Source organism: Euprymna scolopes, chromosome 21, assembly GCF_053919585.1.
Source record: "Euprymna scolopes isolate OS-2025 chromosome 21, ASM5391958v1, whole genome shotgun sequence".
Classification (NCBI taxonomy): domain Eukaryota; kingdom Metazoa; phylum Mollusca; class Cephalopoda; order Sepiida; family Sepiolidae; genus Euprymna; species Euprymna scolopes.
The window spans coordinates 94,295,356-94,321,969 of NC_136502.1; the positions used below are offsets into that span (position 1 = coordinate 94,295,356).

General features: G+C 29.6%; 1 protein-coding gene across 4 annotated transcripts in view; it reads right to left on the reverse strand.

The window, feature by feature from the left end:
• Nucleotides 1-26,614, reverse strand: part of LOC145242593 (uncharacterized) — a 237,560-nt gene that overhangs the window by 20,973 nt on the left and 189,973 nt on the right. For all 4 annotated transcript variants that reach the window (XM_080105699.1, XM_080105701.1, XM_080105700.1 and 1 more), the window contains 3 exons: nt 16,626-16,767; nt 12,915-13,051; nt 8,469-8,609 (listed from right to left, as the gene is read on the reverse strand). In XM_080105699.1, the coding sequence (XP_079961825.1) occupies nt 8,469-8,609; nt 12,915-13,051; nt 16,626-16,767 (420 nt within the window). The remainder of the gene's footprint in view (nt 1-8,468; nt 8,610-12,914; nt 13,052-16,625; nt 16,768-26,614) is intronic.

Below are 26,614 nucleotides of genomic sequence, written 5' to 3' on the forward strand. Positions count from 1 at the left end.
GGCGTTTGTTTTGTTGGTAAGTACTACATATTCGTCCAAACATGTTCCAGCCTCCCCTCCAAGAACAAGATGAATTCCAGGTGAACCAAGATCAACGACGCATGAAAATAAGGTATGTTCAAAGTACATGTATCACACACACACTCGCATTATGAACAATTAGATATGAATATATCATAAACCGCAACAGCATAATGTAGGGTTCAAATAGTAAAGAACCAATGATAGACATTTAGTGACACGTATACACATCAAGATGAACCCTGTGTTCCAAGTACACATATCGACATATAGTGATATGGTACACAGTACACAACAGACCCCTTTATGGTTACATTACACGAGACACCCCCTTTTTAATACATCACAATATAACGGACCCCTTTATGGTAGCCACTATTATATAACACTAAGACGAAGCTCCTTTCCTTTAACAACTATAAGAAACCGTTTGAACCATTGATTGCCATGGCTGATAGTGCTTTACCTGAGAGAAGTGTTTTTTTTTTTATTTTTAATAGTTGAAGATGCATTGTTTTCACTATGGAGTCTGATAAACGTTACGTTTTTATAAAAACAATTAAACTTAAACAATATTCTTAGCAGCATATTAACCCATTTACATTTATTCAATACATTTTTTTTTAATTAATTATTTTTATTCTTCAAGTTCTTAATATCATCATATATTTATTCATGGTATTCGGTTTTTAGTTTGCAAAAACCTTAACCCATCAGCCGTCAATTTATCTCTAAGTATTCTTTTTAAATTACCTTGCATATTTTTAATACAAATCTATTTTTAATTTTAAAAACTATTTGTTTTCATTTAAATTACCTCTCTTGAAAATCAATGGAGATAATATTTTAAGAAAGGTTTTGGTAATTTATCATGTTTTTATTAAATGACTTTGGTTAGTTACTGTTCAAATCAACAAAACTATGACATGTATAGAGAGAAATAGAACAATTAAATTACAAATGAAAAACAAAAAACATTAATTTATTTATTTATTTATTTTACTGCTTTTTCGACCTAAACAAGGCACAGTTCAACTTGGATTTAAGGGGTAACTATTTATGAAAAAATCCCCAGGGATACCATGTAGGAAGTTGAGCAGCAAGATGTCTGTTCACATCATACTTGAACTTCTGCATGTCAGTACAGTCATAGAAGCAAGAAGCTGGGGGGGGGGAATTCCAGAGGTTAGCAGTTCAAGGAAAGAAACTATTTGAGTAGAAGTCTTTTCTCGGTATCAAGGGATCGTTACAGTGTAGGGGTGGGATTTTGCTGTTTGTCAGGTTATTTGGGGTATTTATGTGGAGGATGTATAAGGTTTTGGAGTTCGTTGGAGCACTTTTCATTAGAATGCTTGTAAAATATACACAGGGATTTTATGCTATAAACTGTTCAAGCAAATGGTTATGCAAATTGGGCATACAGACAACGGTACTGCTGTATGGAGATTATTTAAACAATTTTGTATGACTGATTCAAATAGGCGTAAATTGTTTTGATGATAATATAGGTGTAATAAGTGAAAGAAAACTTGTGTGTTCATTTATGTAGAAAATTTAAGATAAAAAGTTTTTTGTGTTCATTTATGTAGAAGATTTAAGATAAAAAAGTTTTTTGTGTTCATTTATGTAGAAGATTTAAGATAAAAAAGTTTTTTGTGTTAATTTATGTAGAAGATTTAAGATAAAAAGTTTTTGTGTTCATTTATGTAGAAGATTTAAGATAAAAAGTTTTTGTGTTCATTTATGTAGTGTGTTCATTTATGTAGAAGATTTAAGATAAAACGTTTTTTGTGTTCATTTATGTAGAAGATTTAAGATAAAAAGTTTTTGTGTTCATTTATGTAGAAAATTTAAGATAAAAAGTTTTTGTGTTCATTTATGTAGTGTGTTCATTTATGTAGAAAATTTAAGATAAAACGTTTTTTGTGTTCATTTATGTAGAAGATTTAAGATAAAACGTTTTTTGTGTTCATTTATGTAGAAGATTTAAGATAAAAAGTTTTTGTGTTCATTTATGTAGTGTGTTCATTTATGTAGAAAATTTAAGATAAAACGTTTTTTGTGTTCATTTATGTAGAAGATTTAAGATAAAAAGTTTTTGTGTTCATTTATGTAGAAAATTTAAGATAAAAAGTTTTTGTGTTCATTTATGTAGTGTGTTCATTTATGTAGAAAATTTAAGATAAAACGTTTTTTGTGTTCATTTATGTAGAAGATTTAAGATAAAAAGTTTTTGTGTTCATTTATGTAGAAAATTTAAGATAAAACGTTTTTGTGTTCATTTATGTAGTGTGTTCATTTATGTAGAAAATTTAAGATAAAACGTTTTTTGTGTTCATTTATGTAGAAGATTTAAGATAAAAAGTTTTTGTGTTCATTTATGTAGTGTGTTCATTTATGTAGAAAATTTAAGATAAAACGTTTTTTGTGTTCATTTATGTAGAAGATTTAAGATAAAAAGTTTTTGTGTTCATTTATGTAGAAAATTTAAGATAAAAAGTTTTTGTGTTCATTTATGTAGTGTGTTCATTTATGTAGAAAATTTAAGATAAAACGTTTTTTGTGTTCATTTATGTAGAAGATTTAAGATAAAAAGTTTTTGTGTTCATTTATGTAGTGTGTTCATTTATGTAGAAAATTTAAGATAAAACGTTTTTGTGTTCATTTATGTAGTGTGTTCATTTATGTAGAAAATTTAAGATAAAAAGTTTTTGTGTTCATTTATGTAGTGTGTTCATTTATGTAGAAGATTTAAGATAAAAAGTTTTTTGTGTTCATTTATGTAGAAGATTTAAGATAAAAAGTTTTTGTGTTCATTTATGTAGAAGATTTAAGATAAAAAGTTTTTGTGTTCATTTATGTAGTGTGTTCATTTATGTAGAAAATTTAAGATAAAAAGTTTCTTGTGTTCATTTATGTAGAAGATTTAAGATAAAAAGTTTTTGTGTTCATTTATGTAGAAAATTTAAGATAAAAAGTTTTTGTGTTGATTTATGTAGAAAATTTAAGATAAAACGTTTTTTGTGTTCATTTATGTAGAAGATTTAAGATAAAACGTTTTTGTGTTCATTTATGTAGAAAATTTAAGATAAAAAGTTTTTTGTGTTCATTTATGTAGAAGATTTAAGATAAAAAGTTTTTGTGTTCATTTATGTAGTGTGTTCATTTATGTAGAAAATTTAAGATAAAACGTTTTTGTGTTCATTTATGTAGAAGATTTTAGATAAAACGTTTTTTGTGTTCATTTATGTAGAAGATTTAAGATAAAAAGTTTTTGTGTTCATTTATGTAGAAAATTTAAGATAAAAAGTTTTTGTGTTCATTTATGTAGAAAATTTAAGATAAAACGTTTTTTGTGTTCATTTATGTAGAAGATTTAAGATAAAACGTTTTTTGTGTTCATTTATGTAGAAAATTTAAGATAAAAAGTTTTTGTGTTCATTCATGTAGAAGATTTAAGATAAAAAGTTTCTTGTGTTCATTTATGTAGAAAATTTAAGATAAAAAGTTTTTGTGTTCATTTATGTAGAAGATTTAAGATAAAAAGTTTCTTGTGTTCATTTATGTAGAAAATTTAAGATAAAAAGTTTTTGTGTTCATTTATGTAGAAAATTTAAGATAAAACGTTTTTTGTGTTCATTTATGTAGAAAATTTAAGATAAAACGTTTTTTGTGTTCATTTATGTAGAAGATTTAAGATAAAAAGTTTTTTGTGTTCATTTATGTAGAAGATTTAAGATAAAAAGTTTTTTGTGTTCATTTATGTAGAAGATTTAAGATAAAAAGTTTCTTGTGTTCATTTATGTAGAAAATTTAAGATAAAAAGTTTTTGTGTTCATTTATGTAGAAAATTTAAGATAAAACGTTTTTTGTGTTCATTTATGTAGAAAATTTAAGATAAAACGTTTTTTGTGTTCATTTATGTAGAAGATTTAAGATAAAAAGTTTTTGTGTTCATTTATGTAGTGTGTTCATTTATGTAGAAAATTTAAGATAAAACGTTTTTTGTTTTCATTTATGTAGAAGATTTAAGATAAAAAGTTTTTGTGTTCATTTATGTAGTGTGTTCATTTATGTAGTGTGTTCATTTATGTAGAAAATTTAAGATAAAACTTTTTTTGTGTTCATTTATGTAGAAGATTTAAGATAAAAAGTTTCTTGTGTTCATTTATGTAGAAGATTTGAGATAAAAAGTTTCTTGTGTTCATTTATGTAGAAGATTTGAGATAAAAAGTTTCTTGTGTTCATTTATGTAGAAGATTTGAGATAAAAAGGTTTTTGTGTTAATTTATGTAGAAGATTTAAGATAAAAAGTTTCTTGTGTTAATTTATGTAGAAGATTTGAGATAAAAAGTTTCTTGTGTTCATTTATGTAGAAGATTTAAGATAAAAAGTTTCTTGTGTTCATTTATGTAGAAGATTTGAGATAAAAAAGTTTTTGTGTTAATTTATGTAGAAGATTTGAGATAAAAAGGTTTTTGTGTTAATTTATGTAGAAGATTTGAGATAAAAAGTTTTTGTGTTCATTTATGTAGAAGATTTAAGATAAAAAGGTTTTTGTGTTAATTTATGTAGAAGATTTGAGATAAAAAGTTTCTTGTGTTCATTTATGTAGAAGATTTAAGATAAAAAGTTTCTTGTGTTCATTTATGTAGAAGATTTAAGATAAAAAGTTTCTTGTGTTCATTTATGTAGAAGATTTAAGATAAAAAGTTTCTTGTGTTCATTTATGTAGAAGATTTAAGATAAAAAGTTTCTTGTGTTCATTTATGTAGAAGATTTAAGATAAAAAGTTTCTTGTGTTCATCATAAATGAACACAAGAAACTTTTTCTTAAGAAGATTTAAGAAACTTTTCTTAAGAAGATTTAAGATAAAAAGTTTCTTGTGTTCATTTATGTAGAAGATTTAAGATAAAAAGTTTCTTGTGTTCATTTATGTAGAAGATTTAAGATAAAAAGTTTCTTGTGTTCATTTATGTAGAAGATTTAAGATAAAAAGTTTCTTGTGTTCATTTATGTAGAAGATTTAAGATAAAAAGTTTCTTGTGTTCATTTATGTAGAAGATTTAAGATAAAAAGTTTCTTGTGTTCATTTATGTAGAAGATTTAAGATAAAAAGTTTCTTGTGTTCATTTATGTAGCAGATTTGAGATAAAAAGTTTCTTGTGTTCATTTATGTAGAAGATTTGAGATAAAAAGGTTTTTGTGTTAATTTATGTAGAAGATTTAAGATAAAAAGTTTCTTGTGTTAATTTATGTAGAAGATTTGAGATAAAAAGTTTCTTGTGTTCATTTATGTAGAAGATTTAAGATAAAAAGTTTCTTGTGTTAATTTATGTAGAAGATTTGAGATAAAAAAGTTTTTGTGTTAATTTATGTAGAAGATTTAAGATAAAAAGGTTTTTGTGTTAATTTATGTAGAAGATTTGAGATAAAAAGTTTCTTGTGTTCATTTATGTAGAAGATTTGAGATAAAAAGTTTCTTGTGTTCATTTATGTAGAAGATTTAAGATAAAAAGCATTTTTGTGTTCATTTATGTAGAAGATTTAAGATAAAAAGTTTTTTTTGTTCATTTATGTAGTGTGTTCATTTATGTAGAAAATTTAAGATAAAACGTTTTTTGTGTTCATTTATGTAGAAGATTTGAGATAAAAAGTTTTTTTTGTTCATTTATGTAGAAGATTTGAGATAAAAAGTTTTTTGTGTTCATTTATGTAGAAGATTTAAGATAAAAAGCATTTTTGTGTTAATTTATGTAGAAGATTTAAGATAAAAAGTATTTTTGTGCTCATTTATGTAGTGTGTTCATTTATGTAGAAAATTTAAGATAAAACGTTTTTTGTGTTCATTTATATAGAAGATTTAAGATGAAAAGTTTCTTGTGTTCATTTATGTAGAAGATTTAAGATAAAAAGTTTTTTTGTGTTCATTTATGTAGTGTGTTCATTTATGTAGAAGATTTAAGATAAAAAGTATTTTTGTGTTCATTTATGTAGTGTGTTCATTTATGTAGAAAATTTAAGATAAAATGTTTCATGTTTTAGGCAGTTCATGTTATTCTAAGGCAGACTCTATATCTTATTCTTTGACAGGTACTACCACTTCAGAAAAGAAAAATTGTTGTCTTGTCGCCCCTTTTTAGATACACAATGGACTCTTCCAATAAGTGCATGATATAATAAAGCTTGGGGTTTGTTTTACTGTACACATAGATTCGAAAAAGTTATCAAAAAAACAAAAAACAAAAATGTTATGAAAGGCAAGATAAGTTACTTTTCTACCTAACTGGATAAGTTTTTAGTGTTTTTATTTCATGTAAAATGTTTAATCGGTTTGAAAAACATGCAGTGTTTATCAGTATATTTGAAAAAGACAAATAGCGGCTACCTCTGTTGAATATGTTATGTTTAAGAAAAGGAATCCAAACTAAAAAATTATACAAAATACTGTTAGAAACCCACCGAATATATGTAAGCCTATGTCATGTTAACATATATTGAGAGAGTTTCTAACAGCATTCTGTATAGTTTTTTAGTTTAAAATCATTTTCCCAAACTTAACGTATCCAGCAGCATGCTTGCCGCCATTTGTTTACTTCAAATATACTGATACACATTGCATATTTTTTGAACCGATTAAACATTTTACGTTAAATAAAAACACTAAAATCTTATCCAATTAGGTAGAAAAGTAACTTATTTTGCCTTTGATAACATTTATTTGTTATATATTTGTTTTTCTGACAACATTTTCGAATCTATGTGTATAGTAAAACAAACCCTAAAGATTGTTTAATTTGAAACATGCAAGTATAGAAGCTGTTACAATGTAAAATTTTATTTTTTTAAGCTAATTTTAATTTTCTGCAGTAAAACATCATCTTCTGAGATATTAAGAATTGTTGAATTTTCATTTGCCTTTTGCTGTTTTTATGCTGTTATGTAAGAGGCTACTATTTACAACAAAATTTGCTGGGATACGATGTAGAGAGTTGAGCAGCAAGATGTCTGTTCACATTACACTTGAACTTCTGCATGTCAGTACAGTCAGAGAAGCAGGGACACGGGAGGGATTTCCAAAGTTTAGCCGTTCTTGGGAAGAAACAATTAGAGTAAAAGGTTTTCTTACATCTACGGATCTCTACTGTGTAGGGGTGGGACTTTGCTGTTTGTCGGGTTTGTCGGGGGTATTTACGTCGAGCGTCCACCATTAAAATACTTGTAAAACAGAGAGAGGGATGCAACATTTCATCGATGGGACAGAGGCTGAAGCTAAATGATAGCTCAGGACCTATCAGGTTGGCGACTCTCTTTTGAACCTTGTCTAGGAGCAAGAAACTAGTAGCGGATGCACCAGCCCAACTGTGGCAACAACACTCCATACATTGGTGAATGGTGGCCTTGTAGAGGTACAGGATACTTTCAGGTGCAAATAACTTTCTAGCATGGTAAAAAGAGCCCACTTTCATCGCAGCAGCCTTGGTAATGCTCTTGATGTATCTGTGAATGTTAAGCTGAGGAATTTGAACCCAGGAGGGAATTCCAAAGTTTAGCAGTTTGAGGGTAGAAACTATTTGGATAGAAGGCTTTTCCGACATCTACTGATGGCTACAGTGTAGGGGTGGGATTTTGCTGCTTGTTTAGGTTAAGTAGGCCATGGTCGGGGATATTTACATCGAGGGTGTACAAGGGTTTAGAGTTTGGAAACAAAATATCGAGGAAACCAATGCCAACAATAGACTCAGTAAGTCAGAAGATTGTGTGCAGATGTTGCTCTCTGCCTGTTCTACAAGTACTTTAATGGTGAATGCTCTGACGACCTACAAGCACTTGTACCCTCTCAACGTAAATACCCCCGACAAACCCGACAAGCAGCTAAATCCCACCCCTTCACAGTAGAGATCCCTAGGTATAAGAAAGCCTTCTACTCCAATAGTTTCTTCCCCAGAACTGCTAAACTTTGGAACTCCCTTCCGGGATTCTGCTTTCCCAACTGTACTGACATGCAGAAGTTCAAGTGTAATGAGAACAGACATCTTGCTACTCATCTCCCTACATAATACTCCTGCAACTTATGTCCCCGATAGTAGCCCCCTACTTCAAAGTAGTACTGCGCCTTGTTTGGGGTGAAAATTGAATAAATAAATTCATAATTAATACAATAATAAAGAGTTGGTACATTTTTAGAAGTGTTGTTTAAAAAATATGAATGTATAGAAGCTCATAAAATGCAAAAAAAAGTTTTTAATTAAATCACACATTATCAAGGGCATAATACTTCGACTGTAATCCATTCCGTCAAGTGGCAGAAACTACACTGGTGGCATAGTATTACTATAATAAAACCGTGTTTTTATTTTCAACATATTTACTTGTCTTATCTTTTCTTCTACCCTTTGCGGCTATAAAAAAAAAGAAAAAAGAATTTCAATCGCTTTATTCTTACCGTCAGTTTTGTATTTGACAAACGTGGCTTTCTCTTCAATCATGGCATCCACGGCCAATTTCTCGCAGTACAAACTCGTAATAATTGCAATCGTCGGTTGCTGCTGGTGGCTCAAAAATGGCAATTCTTCAACCATCTTAACTACAGAAACAAATCAAAATATATCATATTAGCGAGCAAAGGAAAACACACACACACACACACACACACATATAAAGATTTATATTTATTCGTGCATGGACAATTAATCGGAATTGAAAATATTCGAACTTTTTGGGACATTGGAATCGGAAAAATTAGTGCCTGATTTCCGATGCCAAAAACGATTCTTTAATGAGTTTTCTTTTTTTTTTAACTTAACTTTCCATTGCTGGTATTAATGATAAAATGATGACTGTTTATTGATTTTAAACTATCAGTAAAACTAAAATATATAGATTTCGACATAAATGGATTTTTTTATGTTTTTGAAAATATATACACATATAGCATGGGTTTTTATGGAAATCAAAAAAATAACTTTGTAGCTAAACATTTAGACGCATTAAAAGAATCAGAATCGGAATCAGTAATTGTATGAGAATCAGAAATTTAGAAAAGAACTGGTAATTGTATCGGAATTGAGAAAAGTATTGAAATCGTCACATTACTCATATTTATACAAACATTATTTGGCTACACAGTTGCAAAACATGTTTCAGTCAAACATTTTCAAGTACAACATTTTTTTCTTTATAATGTTATATAATGAAATAGGGAAAATTAATTCTCTAAAAAGAAAATGTGATATCTTCAAACGACTTTAAAATAAAACTAAATGTTAAGTGTTTTTATTCATTAATTGAATTTTTTGCATCAGCTACAAATTTGACTTGAAAATTTTCTAGAATCAAAATCATGCAATGGATTTCGATTAAAATTGGAATGTGGATTCTAGAAATGGGGTTCAGTATTATTAATTATATATTGATTTTAAATTTCATAAGGGGTCTCATAAAAGTGGTGCAAAACCGTTCTGTTCAGAGAATTAATTTTACCCATTCTGGAACAAGTACATATATATATATATATATATATATATATATATATATATATATATATATATAATGATAATTAGTAAACACCTGAAGAAAGTGCTCAATATTATTGCAGAGCAAATTTATATTATTTTCTGTAAAGTCTGATGAAGTTACTGGGTTGTTGATACGATTCACTAACCGAGACATGTGTAACTAAGCAGATAAAATGGTAATAAATAAATAAATAAATAAATAAATAAATATATATATATATATATAATATATATATATATATATGTGTGTGTATATATGTATGCATATATATATATACAGGGTGAAACAATAAATTTGTTACCCTAAAGAAAACACCACTACAACTTTATTTTAAAACTTTTATTGAAAAAATCAATTCCGGTAACTTGAGTATGTAGTAGAGCTGACATCTATTTGATGTAGCTGCCTTCAGCCTCAATTACTGCCTCAAAACAAGTCCAGAACTGGAAGCAAGCCATTTCCATAAGCGCCAGCGGGGGCTTGATGGCAACGCTGGTGGTGGATGGAAGCGATCAGGTTGGCCTTGGTGTTGTGGGAGGTCATGTTGGTGATGTTCTCGACATATGACCAAACGAAGTAGTCCAGCAAATTGAGGTTAGATGGGGGGGGGACAGTGAGAGAAAGGTACAAAATCGTTGCACTCCTTCTGAAACATAACCTAGGTTTCTTGGACTTGTGGGCCAGCACCAAGTCCTGCTGCCACACTCAGGGTCTGCTAGCAGCCACCTGATTGCGCCAGGGGATCACCGCACTCCTCAGCACATTCAGGTAAACTTTGGTGTTGACTTTCAAGCCGACTTCAAAGATGTGAGGTGGCATAATGTGGCCCTCACTTGAAACCACACCAAACAGCATAACCATGGGCAGAAACTTCATTGAGCTATTCCCTCAAGCGTTGAATCATTCGGATGTACATTTTGAGAGTGATGGCAATGATCCTGTTGTCATAACTTGGACTGAGAGAGAGCATGTAAGACAAGAAAGCAGTACAAGCAGCACATCTCCGATTTCACTTGTTGATTTTGGTTAGTTATTTTTGTTTTACGGCATATCAACCCTTTTTTGGGTAATTTAATGCCAAATCCAAAGATTTTGAAGAAAAATTTTTTAATAGAATATATTTGTTGTTTTCAAGTTGGTTTCTATTTAACCCATAGTTGGGACCCCAACAGGTACTACCACTCTGGGTCAGAGTGGACCTGGGAGCAATAGTAATTAAAGGGTGACTCTACACTCTCCAAAGCCTGCAAACTGGGGGCCTTACCACTGGATATAGTTTAAGGTCATATCCAGGACCTTCACTTGTCGAACATTGTATCACTTTCACACATGATACAAGGCCCCTATTGCTCTTGGGATTCGTAAACAACTGGCCAACTAGTAGATGGTCTGCAACAATGAAAAAACACTTTTTATCAAATGGAAATGGAATCATGTCGTCTTTTCTAGGGCAAAAATTTTATTCTTTCATCCCCTCTCTCCCTCTCTCTCTCTCTCTCATATATATATATATATATATATATATATATATATATATATATATTATATATATATATTTATTTATTTATATATATATATATATATTTATAAAAGCTAATATGCTTATATGTAATTGAACTACTTGGCGCAGTGATTACTTATGAATAAATAAGATAAAGTGCTTATTTAAATAGCTCAATAGTGCGATACTAGAGCTATAAATATTTTTCTTTAAAGATACCACATTAATAGGAATAGACAAAGAAGTATTTATTCATTTTCGGAAAGATTTTGTGTTTGGTCACAACACTGTGTACAGTTGTTTCAACCTCCTGTGTTGGTTAGCATATAAAGAAAATATATCTGTTTATCACATTATAATTTGCACAAGCATGGGCTTCATCAGTGTATTGAAAAAAAAATCAATATTTCAAAAGTCTAACACGCTGATGATGATGATGATGATGATGATGATGATGAGGAGGAGGAGGAGGAGGAGGAGGAGGAGGAGGATGATGATGATGACCAAGTTTGTGTAAATTAAAATTTGATGAACAGTTATATTCTTATATGGCCAATAAAGAAACATATGGTCAGTAAAGATAGGGTCAATAAAGAAATATATGGTCAATAAAGAAATATATGGTCAATAAATAAATATATGGTCAATAAAGAAATATATGGTCAATAAAAAGAGACATATGGTCAATAAAAAGAGACATATGGTTAATAAAAACAGACATATGGTCAGTAAAGAGACATATGGTCAATAAAGAAATATATGGTCAATAAAGAGATATCTGGCCAATAAAGAGACATATGGTCAATAAAGAAATATATGGCCAATAAAGAAATATATGGCCAATAAAGAAATATATGGCCAATAAATAAAAAAATGGTCAATAAAAAGAGACATATGGTCAATAGAGAAACATATGGTCAATAAAGAAATATATGATCAATAAAGAAACATATGATCAATAAAGAAACATATGACCAATAAAGAGACTGATATCACTACACTGAATAAAAGTGCCAGTGTGATCATCTTTAATACTAATGATTACACTGAGAAAATATTGGATATTTTGAACGATAAAATAAATGTTAAAAAGCTTGGTAACGTATCAATTGAAAATACTTTGAGCACTCAAAGAAAACTTCAAAAGCGTTTTCTTCAACTGCATAAAAAGAAATTTATTAGTAAGGATACCTATGGCAGGATCTGTCCCTTGAGTTCATAACGACTGTGAATGTGTGGGCTATCTAAGGTCCATAATAATGGAATTCCTTTGAGACCTATTCTTTCCATGATTGGTTCTCAACAACATGAGCTTGCCAAGTGATTGTCTGAGATCGTTGATCCTGTACTAGGAAAGCTTTCATTTTAATTTTTCCTTTTCGTAGCATTCATGCGTCAACTTCCTATGTTACCAGCGTGTTCAAAAAGGTATCCCTCAACAAAACCAGTTTTAATCAAATCCTACCAAAGTTTTCACAGTCTACTCAACATTCATTGATCCTTATCCTCGAGTGCATCTTAGGCCTTGATAAGCGGTGACCCTCTAGTGAAAGATAAAAAAGATTAACAAAATATTAGAAATACAATCAAGATATTCCACTAAGAGCGCTCAGGTGAAAGCGAGGGGAAACCACTCTTCAAGCAATTTTAAATTGTTGGTTATCTCCCCTTACTTTTTTATTTCAGGTCATATATGGCTAATTCGTTAAACACAACCAAAGTCATTTAGGAAGGAGGACATCGTTTTTTATTTTTTATTTTTTATTTTATTTTTTTTTTTTTCAGATTTTTTTATTTGTTCTCTGCTAAACTTAAAAACTAATGAGATGGAAGAGAGTGAAAAGAGAGAAAATCAAATTAATATTTGCGTACCATCCGGATTGTTTTGTTGGCTGACAGGAATACGCATCCACATTCCTTTGTCAACTTCTTTGATTAAACCTCGTTTCTGAAGGTCATTCAACCACACGACGGCAGTAATCATATCGGATTGTTTTACTTTGCAGTTCCTAAAAAAAAAAAGAAAATGAAAAACAAAATTATTTTAAGAAAAACCAGATTCATTCTTCAGTTGTACTAACATTTATTTTTATTTTAATGTATATTTTTGAGAGCAAAATCGAAATTCATTTTTAATCATGTCATAAGCTATTGCTGTAAGGGCATAATTTAAAAGCTGTGTACGTTATAACAAACTTTCTAGCTGGATAAAGTACAAGCCACAAGAGAAAATGATCATTTTAGAGTAAAATATTGATTTTGTAGGAATGAATGTGTCAATTTAAAATTTAGGAAATAGAATAACTACACTTTATATATATATATATATATATATAAAGTGTAGTTATTCTATTTCCTAAATTCACTAGATAAAATTTACTCTAGGATAGTGATACAAAATAGTTTTAAAACTAAAAAAAACAATAGAAAATAAACAAATAAATAAATCAAATAAACATGAATATACATAAACGATCACACACATATATATATATATATATATATATATATATATATATATATATACATACTTATATGTGTGATCGTTTATGTATATTCATGTTTATTTAATTTATTTATTTGTTTATTATATATATATATATATATATATATATATATATATATATATATATATATATATGTGCATATATGTATGTAAATACATGTATTTATATATAAACTAACATAAAAAAACAAAAAAAAAACATAACCTAGATTTAAAACAGGTCAAGAAACTAGATATCCAGGCTAAATAGAGCACACACAAAGGAATAGGTCAACCAGAGGTCAAATAGGCCTTTGTCCGATAAGTGCATGCTCATTGGCTGATAGGAAGGGCGCGGTGGATACTAGAAAGCTGATTGGCTAACTAAAATCTCAATAGAAGGTGCATATATAAAAACGACAGACAACCACAAAATTTGCGCATAAGCCTGAAGAGTCCTAGAATGGATGAAATGCGGAATATTCAGTGTAGCTTAATCGCCATATATATTTTATAACTTACTACATATATATATATATATATATATATATATATATATATATATATATATATATATGAAAGGATTAAAAATTTTGCAAAATATGTGTTACAAGTAAGACAAAAAAACTAATTATTTCTTTATTCTAAGTTGTTTCAAAAATTTTTCATCGCTTTTTTCATCGGAGGAAAACGATTAGCAAAATAAATTTTATATATATATATATATAAATAAAGGAGTCACCACTTATCAAGGCCTAGAGGCCATTGAAGGATAAGAGTTATGAGTGTATTGTAGTCAATGGGACAATATTGTAGCAATCGTTAGTAGTGGAAATTTGGTAAATTGGATTACTTAGGGGATGGCTCATCAAGAACTTGTTTAGATTGGACTTGAAAGATGACCATATTGTAGTCAGCTGGAAAGCAAGGAAACGGAAGAGAGTTCCACAGGCGTTATAATATTGCTGGTTAACACAAAAATTGAAAGCTTCAAAGTTTAAAAGAAAGTAAAGTAAGAAAGATTATATAGAAATATATACAAAAAAAAGGACATTTAAATTGATGTCCAAGTATAAAGATGTCTTAAGACAGTAACAAGATCTAATCAATTAAATTGGTTGAAAAGGATCGTTCCAAAAGTAATGCATCCTATTTTTTAACTCAAAAGCTAAAACGTTGAAGAGTTACGAAGACGGGAATGGTACCATTAAAACGAACAACCTTTTCTGCTTCAGAATTTATTTCTCTACATAGTCACCATATTTCTCAATGCTCTTTTGCCAGCCTCTTTTGATGCTTCAATTGTAAACTGTTTTGTCACTCACATCTCTGTCGTCGCTATGAAATCGACGAACCTATCTCCTAACTGTACTAACATCAACTGCACCAGCTTCATAAACGTTCGACAGGTGCTGGTGAATGTTGATTGGTGCAATTTTTTTTTTTTTTTTTTTGCATGGAGAAAGCTAATGATTTATCTCTGCTTCTGACATACGTCCATGACAGGGGTTGCTTTCTTAGTGTCTCACACCATCAATAACTGCAACAGACAGATGAAACTTTAAGGTCATGAGTGCATAAGTTCAGTGATTGTAACAATGCAATTTGCAATTCCCTCTGATTCATTTGGGAGGAATAAAAAATAGGAGGCGTTACTTTTGGAACGTCCCTCATATATATATATATATATATATATATATATATATATATATGTGTGTATGTATATATATATATATATATATATATATATATATAGTCCTGGTCAAAATAATAAGACCACTTAAGAAAGTAAGTGTTTACGCATATTATCGAATTTATTAATTTTGTTGAAACCATCACCAAAAGGGAAAATATGGTAGAAAAAAATGAAATCTGCTTCATTCGAAACCTTAACCTTGATCTAATAATTATTTTTTAAAAAACAAACATTTTCACCTGGTCAAAATGATAAGACCACTTTAATAATTGCATTTTGGAGAGTGCTGAACAGGGGGAAACAATCCAATTTCAGAACCGGGAGAATCAAAAATATCAACAAATAAAATGTCAATAACTATACATAAAATAAAACATTAATTTTCTGAACATTTATTGAATTAAAATAAAATTAAGAAAATTTTAATAACACAAAATGACAGTTTTTCACGTTCATTTTTTTTTTTTTTTACACAAAAATTCTGAAATCAATAAAAGTTGTTAAAGTGTACGACTTCAAAACTTCATAAATAGTTATGAGCATGCGACTTTTTTGTTGTTTTTAGAAAATATTTTTTAAGAAAATTCTAATAACACAAAATGGAAGTTGGGTTTTTAAGGGTTTTTTTTTTGGGGGGGGGAAACTTGCGGAGAATGATCTGTTTTACGGTTGTTGTAAAAATGGAACGAAAATTTAAATTTCGTTCCGTTTTAATCTTGTTTTATTGTAACCCCCAAAAACGAAAGTAATCGAAAGAATAACATTCAACAATCGTATTTTTTAAATATAAAACAAACGAAAGATTTTTTTTTATAAAAATAAATTTTTATCAACAAAAACGAAATAATTTTTAAACGAAAAAAGTCAATTTGGTATACCTGTTAATAATAGTATAAGTCCAATTCACCGTTCACATTGGAAATGTCGATTTTTATAGGTTTTCAGGTATGCTTACATGATTTTTATAGGTTTTCAGATATGCTTACCAACCTCCCTTTGTTAAGAACGGCTTTCAGAATAGACACTCCAAACCTTATCAGCATACCCGAAAAAGTTTAAAAGTTGATATGTTCAATGTGAACGATGAGTTGGACATAATGTAAAAATGTGTCGCATTTAAAACAGAACAAAATTTAAATTTCCGTTCCATTTTTACAGAAACCGTAAAACAGAGCATTGTCCGCAAGTTTTACCGTTTTGTTTACACAAAAATTCCGAAATGTTATCTGGAAATTTTTTTTATTTTAAAATTAATAAAAATTTAAGGAAAAACATTTTCGATTCTCCCACTTCTGAAATTGCACTGTCTTCCCCTGTTTTGCACTCTCCAAAATGAAACCAAGAAAGTTGTTCAGTGACAGTAATGCACAAGTGCTAACATAAAAAGAAACAAACAACTTACGCAAAAATGTCTTGTGCAGACATGCTATTTGGATAGGCATCTTCCAGACATTGAATCATCTTCTGTTTTTTAGCAAGCCAGATAAGAGACGACTTTAATCGCGCCTTTTTGGCCGCTCGAGCGAAGTCACCAACTTTTTGTTCTGGAAAAGAAAATGAATTACTCTTATATATAAATTAAAGATTTTGTTTGTCAGTCACAAATTTTTTGAATACGATAACCGCATTTAGAAATTCGTCGTATTTCAAAATATCAAAAAATTTTCATTACTTTTAGAAAAGAAGATTATTGCGTCAATAATGAATAATAAATTCTTAACACATTAAGCAGATGCCATCACTGGGAATCGAAACTAAAACCTTTGGATCTTCAGTCTGAGTCTACTTTTTTGGGGTTTTCTACGTTTTTGGGGTTTTCTTATAAATAGAGCTTAAAACATTACCTTTGGCATGATGTCATATGATTTATGATTTACGTCATGTTTCAAAACATGGATTTAAACATAAGTAAGAAAAATAATAAATGGGTAAATATATTAAATAATAAATGTTTACATATATATATATATATATATATATATATATATATATATATATATATATATATATATAGTAGTAAGTTATGAACGTATATATGGCAATTAAGCTACACAGAATATTCCGCATTTCATTCTTGTGAGAATTCCTCAGGTTTATGCACATAAGCCTGGCGAATTCTCACGAGAATGGGTTATCTAAGATCCATAAGAATGGGGTTCCTTTGAAACATATTCTTTCCATGATTGGTTCTCAACAACATGAGCTTGCCAAGTGATTGTCTAAGATCCTTGGGCCTTGGAATATTCTGTGTAGCTTAATTGCCATGTATTTTTATAACTTACTACCTAGCTCTACTTATGTATTGAGCACTGTTGAAGTAAATACTGAAAATTTATGCATAAATTTATATCTTCGTATATTAAGTTATGTGATTAAATGAAGTAGTTATATATATATATATATATATATATATATATATATATATATATATATATATACACACACACACACATATATACATGTGTGTATATACAGTGTCACGCAAAAGTATTAGACACATTACATTTTTCTTCATAACTCTAATTAGGGTTCAAGATTTTACTTAAAATTTGGTCAGTATATTCCTATTACTGTTCTAACTTATATTTGAGTAGTAATTACAAAATCAAAGTTTAAAAAGTTTATATTTGAAGAAAAATATAAATTAACAAATGCAAAAGTATTGGATACGTTGATTTAATATTTGATTGCATAGCCTTTGTTGCATTCAACAACTTCTAGTCGCTTGCTTTTTTAAAAGATTTGCAGGTATTTTGTGCCATTTTTCTTTGCAGAACTCTTCTAGTTGTTGAATATTTTGTGGATCCCTCTTGTGAACATTGATCTTCAATATTTTCTACAAATTTTCAATTAGGTTGAGGTCTGGAGACTGATTGCGCTAAATAAAAACGTATTTTTAAGCCATTCTGAAACACGAAATTGCTATTATGTCCCAAGAAATCAGCAGATTTCTGGAGGGTTTTTTTCCAAAATCTCCCTGCACATACGTCCATTCATTCTACCATTGATGATTTCTTTGGTTAGTTTGGCAATATGTTTGGGGTCATTGTTGTCCTTAAACACAAAATTACTATTATGTGCCAACAAATCATCAGATTTCTGGAGGTTTTCTCCAGAATGTCCCCGTACATATACCCATTCATTCTAACATTGATGATTTTTAATTCACCAGTACCATAGGACGAAAAACACCCCCATACCATAATTAAACCACCACCAAACTTCACTGTGGGAATGGAATTCTTTTTGTTGTAGGCAGTGCCATTTTGCTGCCATACCTGTGTTGCTGTGTTTCTTCCAAAGATTTCGATTCTCGTTTCATCCGACCAGATTACTTTGTTCCGAAATTGTTGTGGTTTCTCCCCATATGTTTTAACATAATTCAAACGTGATTTGACATGTTGACGCTTCAACAATACAATGGAACTGTTTTCGGAGATCTTGAAACAAAACATATATGATTTAGAGCTCTACTGACTGTATCCTTGCTCACATAAATCCCAACTTCTCTAAGGTCGGTTTCAATTTCACTACAAGTAACAAAATGGTTTCTTTGTACCTTTCTGTTTACCCACCTTGATATTTTTTGTGTTTAATTTCCTTGGTCGACCACATCTTGGAAGATTTGCAACAGCTTCACCAGGGTTTTTAACTTTCTAATAACGTTTCCAACTCTAAGTGGTAAATAAAGTTTCCTTGATATTATTCGATACCCTTTTCCTTCTTTGTGCTTATCAATGAATTTTTGATGAGTATCTCTTGATAATTCTTTAGTTTTGGGCATTTTTATAAATGAACTGATTGACTTTGAAACAGGTGAACACGTGAAGACGGAAGAATTTTACAAAAATTATTTTAATATAAAGCTCTCTGATTGCTCAGTGATAACTCGTTTGCATTATTGTAACACGCAAAGCAAAAGTCATCTAAAATTATTTTAGAAAAAGGATTTTTTAAAAGTGTATCCAATAGTTTTGCATTTGTTAATTTATATTTTTCCTTAAATATAAACTTTCTAAACTTTGATTTTGTAATTACTACCCCAAATATACATTAGAATAGTAATAGTGACATTCTGACCAACTTTTAGGTAAAATCTTGAACCCTAATTAGAGTTATGAAGAAAAATGTAATGTATCCAACACTTTTGCGTGGCACTGTATATATGTATATATATGAACAGGGTGAAACGATAAAATTGTTGCCCTAAAAAGACAACACGATTCCATTTCCGTTTGATAAAAACCAGTTTTTTGGGGTTTTTTTTGCAGACTATCTACTAGTTGCCCAGTTGTGTACAAATCCCAAGATCGATAGGAGCGTTCTATCATGTCTGAAAGTACCACAATGTTCAATGAGTGAGATCGGAGATGTGCCGCTGTATAACACATGCTCTCTACTGATCCGAGTTATGACAACAGGACCATTACCAGCACCCCTATCGCTGAATTGCCACAAATAACAGGGACATGCCCAGGCCCAGGGTGATGAAAACAAAGTTTCCAGCAATGGTTATAGTCTTTGGTGTGGTTTCACGTGAAGGGCCACATCATGCCACCTCACACCTTCAAAGTCGCCTTGAAAGTCAACACCAAAGTGTACTTTGATGTGCTGAAATGTGATGATTCCCTGGTACAATCATGTGGTCACTGGCAGACCCAGGGTGTGGCAGAAGAACTTAGCGTCAGCCCACAAGTCCAAAAAGACCCAAACTTGGCTTCAGAAGGACGGCTACGATTTGTACACTTCTCTCACTGCCCCCCCCCCCCCCCCGCGACATGAACCTGTTAAACGACTTTATTTGGTCATACGTCGAGAACATCACAAACATGACTTCTCACAGCACCAAAGCCAATCTGATCGCTGTCATCCACCGAGTATTCACAGACCTCCTGCTGGCATTTGTGAAAAAGGTATGCTCCCAGTTTCAGACACATATCGAGGCAGTGATTGAGGTTGAAGGCGGCTACATTGAATAGATGTCAGCTCTACTATATAATCAAGTTATTTGAATTGAGTTTTTTTAAATAAAAGTTTTTAAATAAATCTGCAGTGTTGTTTTCTTTAGTGTGACAACTTTATTGTATATATATATATATATATATATATATATATATATATATAAAACGAGGATAGATATATAAATATAAATATATAAATCATAAATATATAAATGTATATATATGCATATAAATATCTGTATATATATATATATGTATATATATATATGCATATATCTGTATATATATACATATATCTGTATATATAGATATATATCTGTATATATAGATATATATGTATATATATGTATATATATAATTGTATGTATATATGTGTGTATATATATCTTCATATATATGTATAAATATATATATGTATAAATATATATATATCTTCATATATATATATTTATATATATATATCTTCATATATATGTATAAATATATATATATCTTCATATATATGTATAAATATATATATCTTCATATATATGCATATATATATCTTCATATATATGTATATATATATATATATTTTCATATATATGTATATATATATATATCTTCATATATATGTATAAATATATATTTCATATATATATATATATGTATAAATATATATATCTTCATATACATGAATAAATATATATATATCTTCATATATATGTATAAATGTATATATATATATATATATATATCTTTATATATATGTATAAATATATATATATATATATCTTTATATATATTTATAAAGATATATATATATATATATCTTCATATATATTTATAAATATACATATATATCTTCATATATATGTATATATATCTTCATATATATATATATATATATATCTTCATATATATGCATATACATATCTTCATATATATATGTGTATATATATATATATATATATATATCTTCATATATATGTATAAGTATATATATATATCTTCATATATATGTATAAATCTATAATATAAAGCTGAATGTCTGTGTGTGTGTCTGGTCACGAATACGCTCCTATATGGTTGACTGTTATAGAAAACTGACCACATATAATGATAGAAGATGTATCGAGACACAGGAATTGGTATGTTTGATCTTGCATAATGATGATTCATTAAAATTGTGGGGGCTGCATACGCGCCTGGTCCACAAAGTATGGAAATAAAAAATTGAAAATTAAAAAAAAACGTTTACAAGTGTTTTTGATATAAATGTACATAAGAATACTTTGATAAGTATGTTTTAACTTAAATAGGGATGGTATAATAAAATTGTTGAGTCTGCATTCGCGACTGGCCTCCATAGAATGGAAATAGGCACAAACTTTAATAAAGACTTTTCATATCTATCTGCGTAAGTATACTTTGATAATTATGTTTCAGTTTGAAGAAATATGGTATAATAAAATTATGGGATGTTCGTTCGTGCCTGACCTCCATAGAATGGAAATATGCCACAAAGTTTAACAAGGTTTTTTAATATAGATCCACAGAATATTGTGATAAGTGTTTCAGTGTGAACAGGTATGGTATAATAAATTATGGGGTTTATCTATTTTATTTTTACTTTCATCATATTTTGCTTTGGTTTTGATACCCCCAAATTCGAAGCTATCTTTTTACAACCCTTCCTTTTCATAACCTATCATACTTTCATAAATCAGAGTCCATTTTCTGTAGGCTGTTTTTGAACCCAGTCAACGACGGGTACTTTTGCTAGTATATATATATTAATATATATATATCTTCATATATATGTATAAATCTATATAATTATAAAACTCAAATGACCTTGTAACGATGTATGTTACCCACTTTCCGGTTTACGACATCCGGTTGTGCATGCGCACATAAACATTAACCCATAACATCATAAACAAATAAACACAAATCGCTTCTTCTGCAGATTTTTACCTGCGCACTGAAATATTAACGTTATTATTTCTAAATTATTATTTAACATGGGAAGAGTGGGGTTTAAAATAACTTAAACGTAATACAGAAATGAACGATCTAAAAAAAAAAAGCAGACAGTATTAACAATTGTTTATTTGGATAATTTAAACGCGAAAAAAAAACAAAAGAACAATTGGGACGCTGAAATATTAAAGTTATTATTTCTAAATTATTATTTAACATGGGAAGAGTGGGGTTTAAAATAACTTAAACGTAATACAGAAATGAACGATGTAAAAAAAAAAGCAGATATATCAAAATTTGAATTTAACTATAATAAGTATTATGGTATCTGTTCAGTGCATATTTACCTGTAAGCCATTAAGAAATATTAAAGAGGTGGGTTGTCTCCCCCTGTTCTGCACTCTTCAACATAAAACCAAAATAGTTGTTCGTTGGCAGTAATGCACAAGTGCCAACATAAAAAAGAAACTAAGAACTAACGCAAAAATTTATTGCGTGTGAGATGAGTACCGTGCCATCTGAGCAACAGCACTATGCACAAGAAAGTCTATTAGCTAACACGACTATGGAATATACCTGCTTCCTCTCAAACTTGGAATGTAGTCATCCAACCACAAAGAACTCAACCTGATCCTAACAAGTAGGATTATTACATCTCGTTACAAATTTTGTTGTAATAGCACATCCTAGATGCCTTCTTTCCTGTGTGGACTTACTAATACGGAGATCTATATATAGTGAGCACTGCATTCACTGCTATCTTGCTTCAGAGATTACTAATGTCATATCAAACCCTGTCTATTAATTCATTGCAATACTCGCTTTTATCTAGGGTTGAATTATGTTTGAAATAAGCTGTTTTATTTGGTTGAATTAACCGTTATTTCTAATAACAAATTATACATCTTTTTTATTATATATATATATATATATATATATATATATAGATATATATATATATATATATATATATATGATGAAAATAATGGAAATAGTATTCCGACAAAATAGAGAAATAAAAAGGAACAAACCGTATTATGTGTTCATCAACGTTTCGTCTTTATTTCATTCATCCAGAGGAAGTCTCGAAATAAAGACGAAACATTGATGAACACATAATACGGTTTGTTCCTTTTTATTTCTCTCTATATATATATATACACATTATAATATTATATATATATATATCATATAATTTATATATATATATATATATATATATATATATATATATATTAGCTTTGTATTACTTTCGCCCTCTCCTATATGCTTATTCAATCACCTTCTAATATTTCTTAATCGCTCTGCAAGCATTCAAATAAAGAGTAACTCTTGTCTTATTTATCTATGTGTGTTTGTAAACACCATAGACACGTATGTATATCAGACAATAATAAGTATCCTTACTTCTATTTATAATAAAGAATAATAATACGTAATGAATATGTGTACATCCGGGTTTTTCCTCCTTGTAAGATTGTCATTGGCTGTTTAAGCCGAAAATATTAATTTTTGAGGCCACATGTGAGAGACATCGAAAAGTATACAAGCCTCACACTAGAAACACCAGCGTCGACTACAGCACTTGTTCAGTGCTACGACTTTCCAGATTATTATTGGAACTATAGTAAGACCCGCTTAAGATGATACATATCCCTTTTTCCGGGACACATCATTGGCGATGATAGGATGCAAAATGAATTCACAAGTTTAGAAAAATGCCTAACAACAAATTAATCGAAACGACCTTGCAAATTAAAAAAAAAAGAAGACTTATCGTTATTTACAGAAAGTGAGTAATTTTTTTGTCTGGCCAGTTTTATTTTTAATTTAATAAGAAATGTATAAATAAAAACAACATTTTTTATTCAATTCTTACATAAAGTAAGAACTTGCACATTAGTACTTAGAATAAGTTATTGTCTATGTAAATTAGAGTAATATTTTTTCTCGTGGATACGTTGAAAAAATGGAACAACTTTTGGAGTGAACTAAAGTGCTACAAGCTACTATACAACAGCAATTCTAACAACAACACCAACAATTGGAACAATGAAGACAACTTCGACAACAATAATTGGATCAACTACAATAATTGGAACAAGAAAAAATTGTTGCAACAAAAACAATTCCAACAACAACAATTTGAACAACAACGACAATTGGAACAACAAAAAAAACAACACCAACAACAAGAGAGGTTTGAAAAGTTATTCAAACAACAGACAACAGAAAATAAATTAATTTTGGAGAACGTATTATCTAGGACCACAAAATCACCAGGTTCGAGGATTTTTTTTTAGCTGAAGGAATTAAAATTCACTGAATTTAAATATGATCCAGATATTGGTCCAACGTTTCCAGCTTATTTTCGTAGGTTTGAAACAATATTTATGAAAAGATGTGCACATTGGCCTGATGAAGAAAAATCACGGTATTATTACAAAAGTTAGTATCAAAAGAAAATACTAAATATGCAAATTTAATACTTCAAAAAAAAATATACAAAGGACATAGCATTTAATGAAACAATAGAAATTTTGTCGAAAATTTTCGATAAAAAAGATAGTATATTTCATACTTGATATAAGTGCTTAAATATCGTAACACATGATGACAACGATTTTGTCATGCATACAAGTATAGTTAATGCATAGAGTGTGAGCTGATTAAACTAACAGAATTATCAAGTGACATGTTCAAATCCCTAATTTTTGGCCAAGGTCTAACGACACTGAGAGACAAACAAATTAGATCAAAAATTCTTAATATTATGGAACAGGACCCAAACTTATACTGCAAATCGTAATAGAGGAATGTCATCGTCTAATAAATATTTAAAAAGATAATAATCAGATTGAAGAGAAAAGCATATCTCGAATAGAAACTGTAAAACAAAAGTCGAACCCAAGTGAAGAAGAAAATATATTTAATGTGGTGGAAATTGTTTTGTGTATTGCAACATAAAACAGCATGAAAAAGAAACTCGATTTAACATAAGACAAACTATAAACATTTAAGGTTTTTAATCTCTTATCAACAACAAAATTTACTAGATTGAATGTGCATGTTCAAAAAGGTTCGTTTTCATGTTAAGTCATCTTTCAAAATAATACAAAGTAAGATGCTGGAATAAACGGAGGAAAAAGGGGAGAATGTTCATAAAGAGTACTTATTCCCTGTTTCTTTTTGTTGGTCGAGAAACGATCACAGAGAGGAGTGTTTACCGGCTTTAACAGCCAAAGCGAGGTGACTTCTCACTTGACTGCACCTGTGTTTTGTATTCCTTTTTGTCTCATTTTCATTCTCTCTCCTCGTTTACAAAATTCCTGGATTTTTATTTCTCTTTGCCGGCTTCCATAGACATGTTGATTGCTAAATCTTAGTTTTATCATGCCCAACTCCCATTGGCTGATTAATTTTGATTATTTTTGTCTTTTTGACCAGATGGGTGCATCGAGCTTAAGCGTAGTGACGCGTTTATACACTTTTTCTATGACAGCCGACGAGTAAACATCCGGTTTGGAGTTTATTACTTTCGTCGTGAATCCACACAATTTCAGGATAAAATATGCTTCAATTATGTACATGTGAGACCATATGAGTTCCCATTGTCTGACGAAAAAGAAACAAGTAAAAACAAAATTTCAACCGAAGGAAAATCTAGTTTAGTCTACAAAACGAAATGAATAGAATAGTAACACTAACTACTCTGCAAAAAAAGAATACAGTAGAACCCTGGGATACGGTATTAAAAATTAATAATAAAATATAATACAGTATATAATGCACATGTATATAATCAAATAACATTATAAATAACACCATAACGCGAGACAAATACCATAACCAGGGGGTCCGGAAAAACATCATATTCGACATCGTAACCTGAAAAAGACGTACCATAGGGTCATCGTATCCTGCGGTTCTCCTGTACTCAAAAAATTTCATAGGGGTCATCCAGTAATTTCGTGAATGAAATCGTTAGCGAGAAGTTACACTTGTTGGCTAAAGATGAAGACAAAATCTGGTTGAAACAATACAGAGAATGCCAACTGGCAGCAAGGGATCCACCAGTAAAAATTAAACTATGGCCAAAGACGGATGTCCTATGGACTCGATTGCATATCGACTATGCAGGGCTCATAAATGGATTTTATTACTTAATCATCATGAACAGTTTCACAAAGTGGCCAGGAATTGCTAAGTACAGACATCCGACATCAAAAAATACTGTAAACACATTTAACTCAAAGGTTAATTCCTATTTCAGTAAAATAAAAATGTCTTTTAAAGTAAAGAAATTATATAATTAACTCCCCATAGTACCTTTCTATAGCCTTTTAGACTGACTTCAGATTGCCTCCCTTTATCTTAATTTCATTTCGCTTCATTTTCTTTTTGTTTCGGCTTTTGAAGATGATTTACGATCGGCAAGCGTCCATTTAACGTTCTCTATCGATAT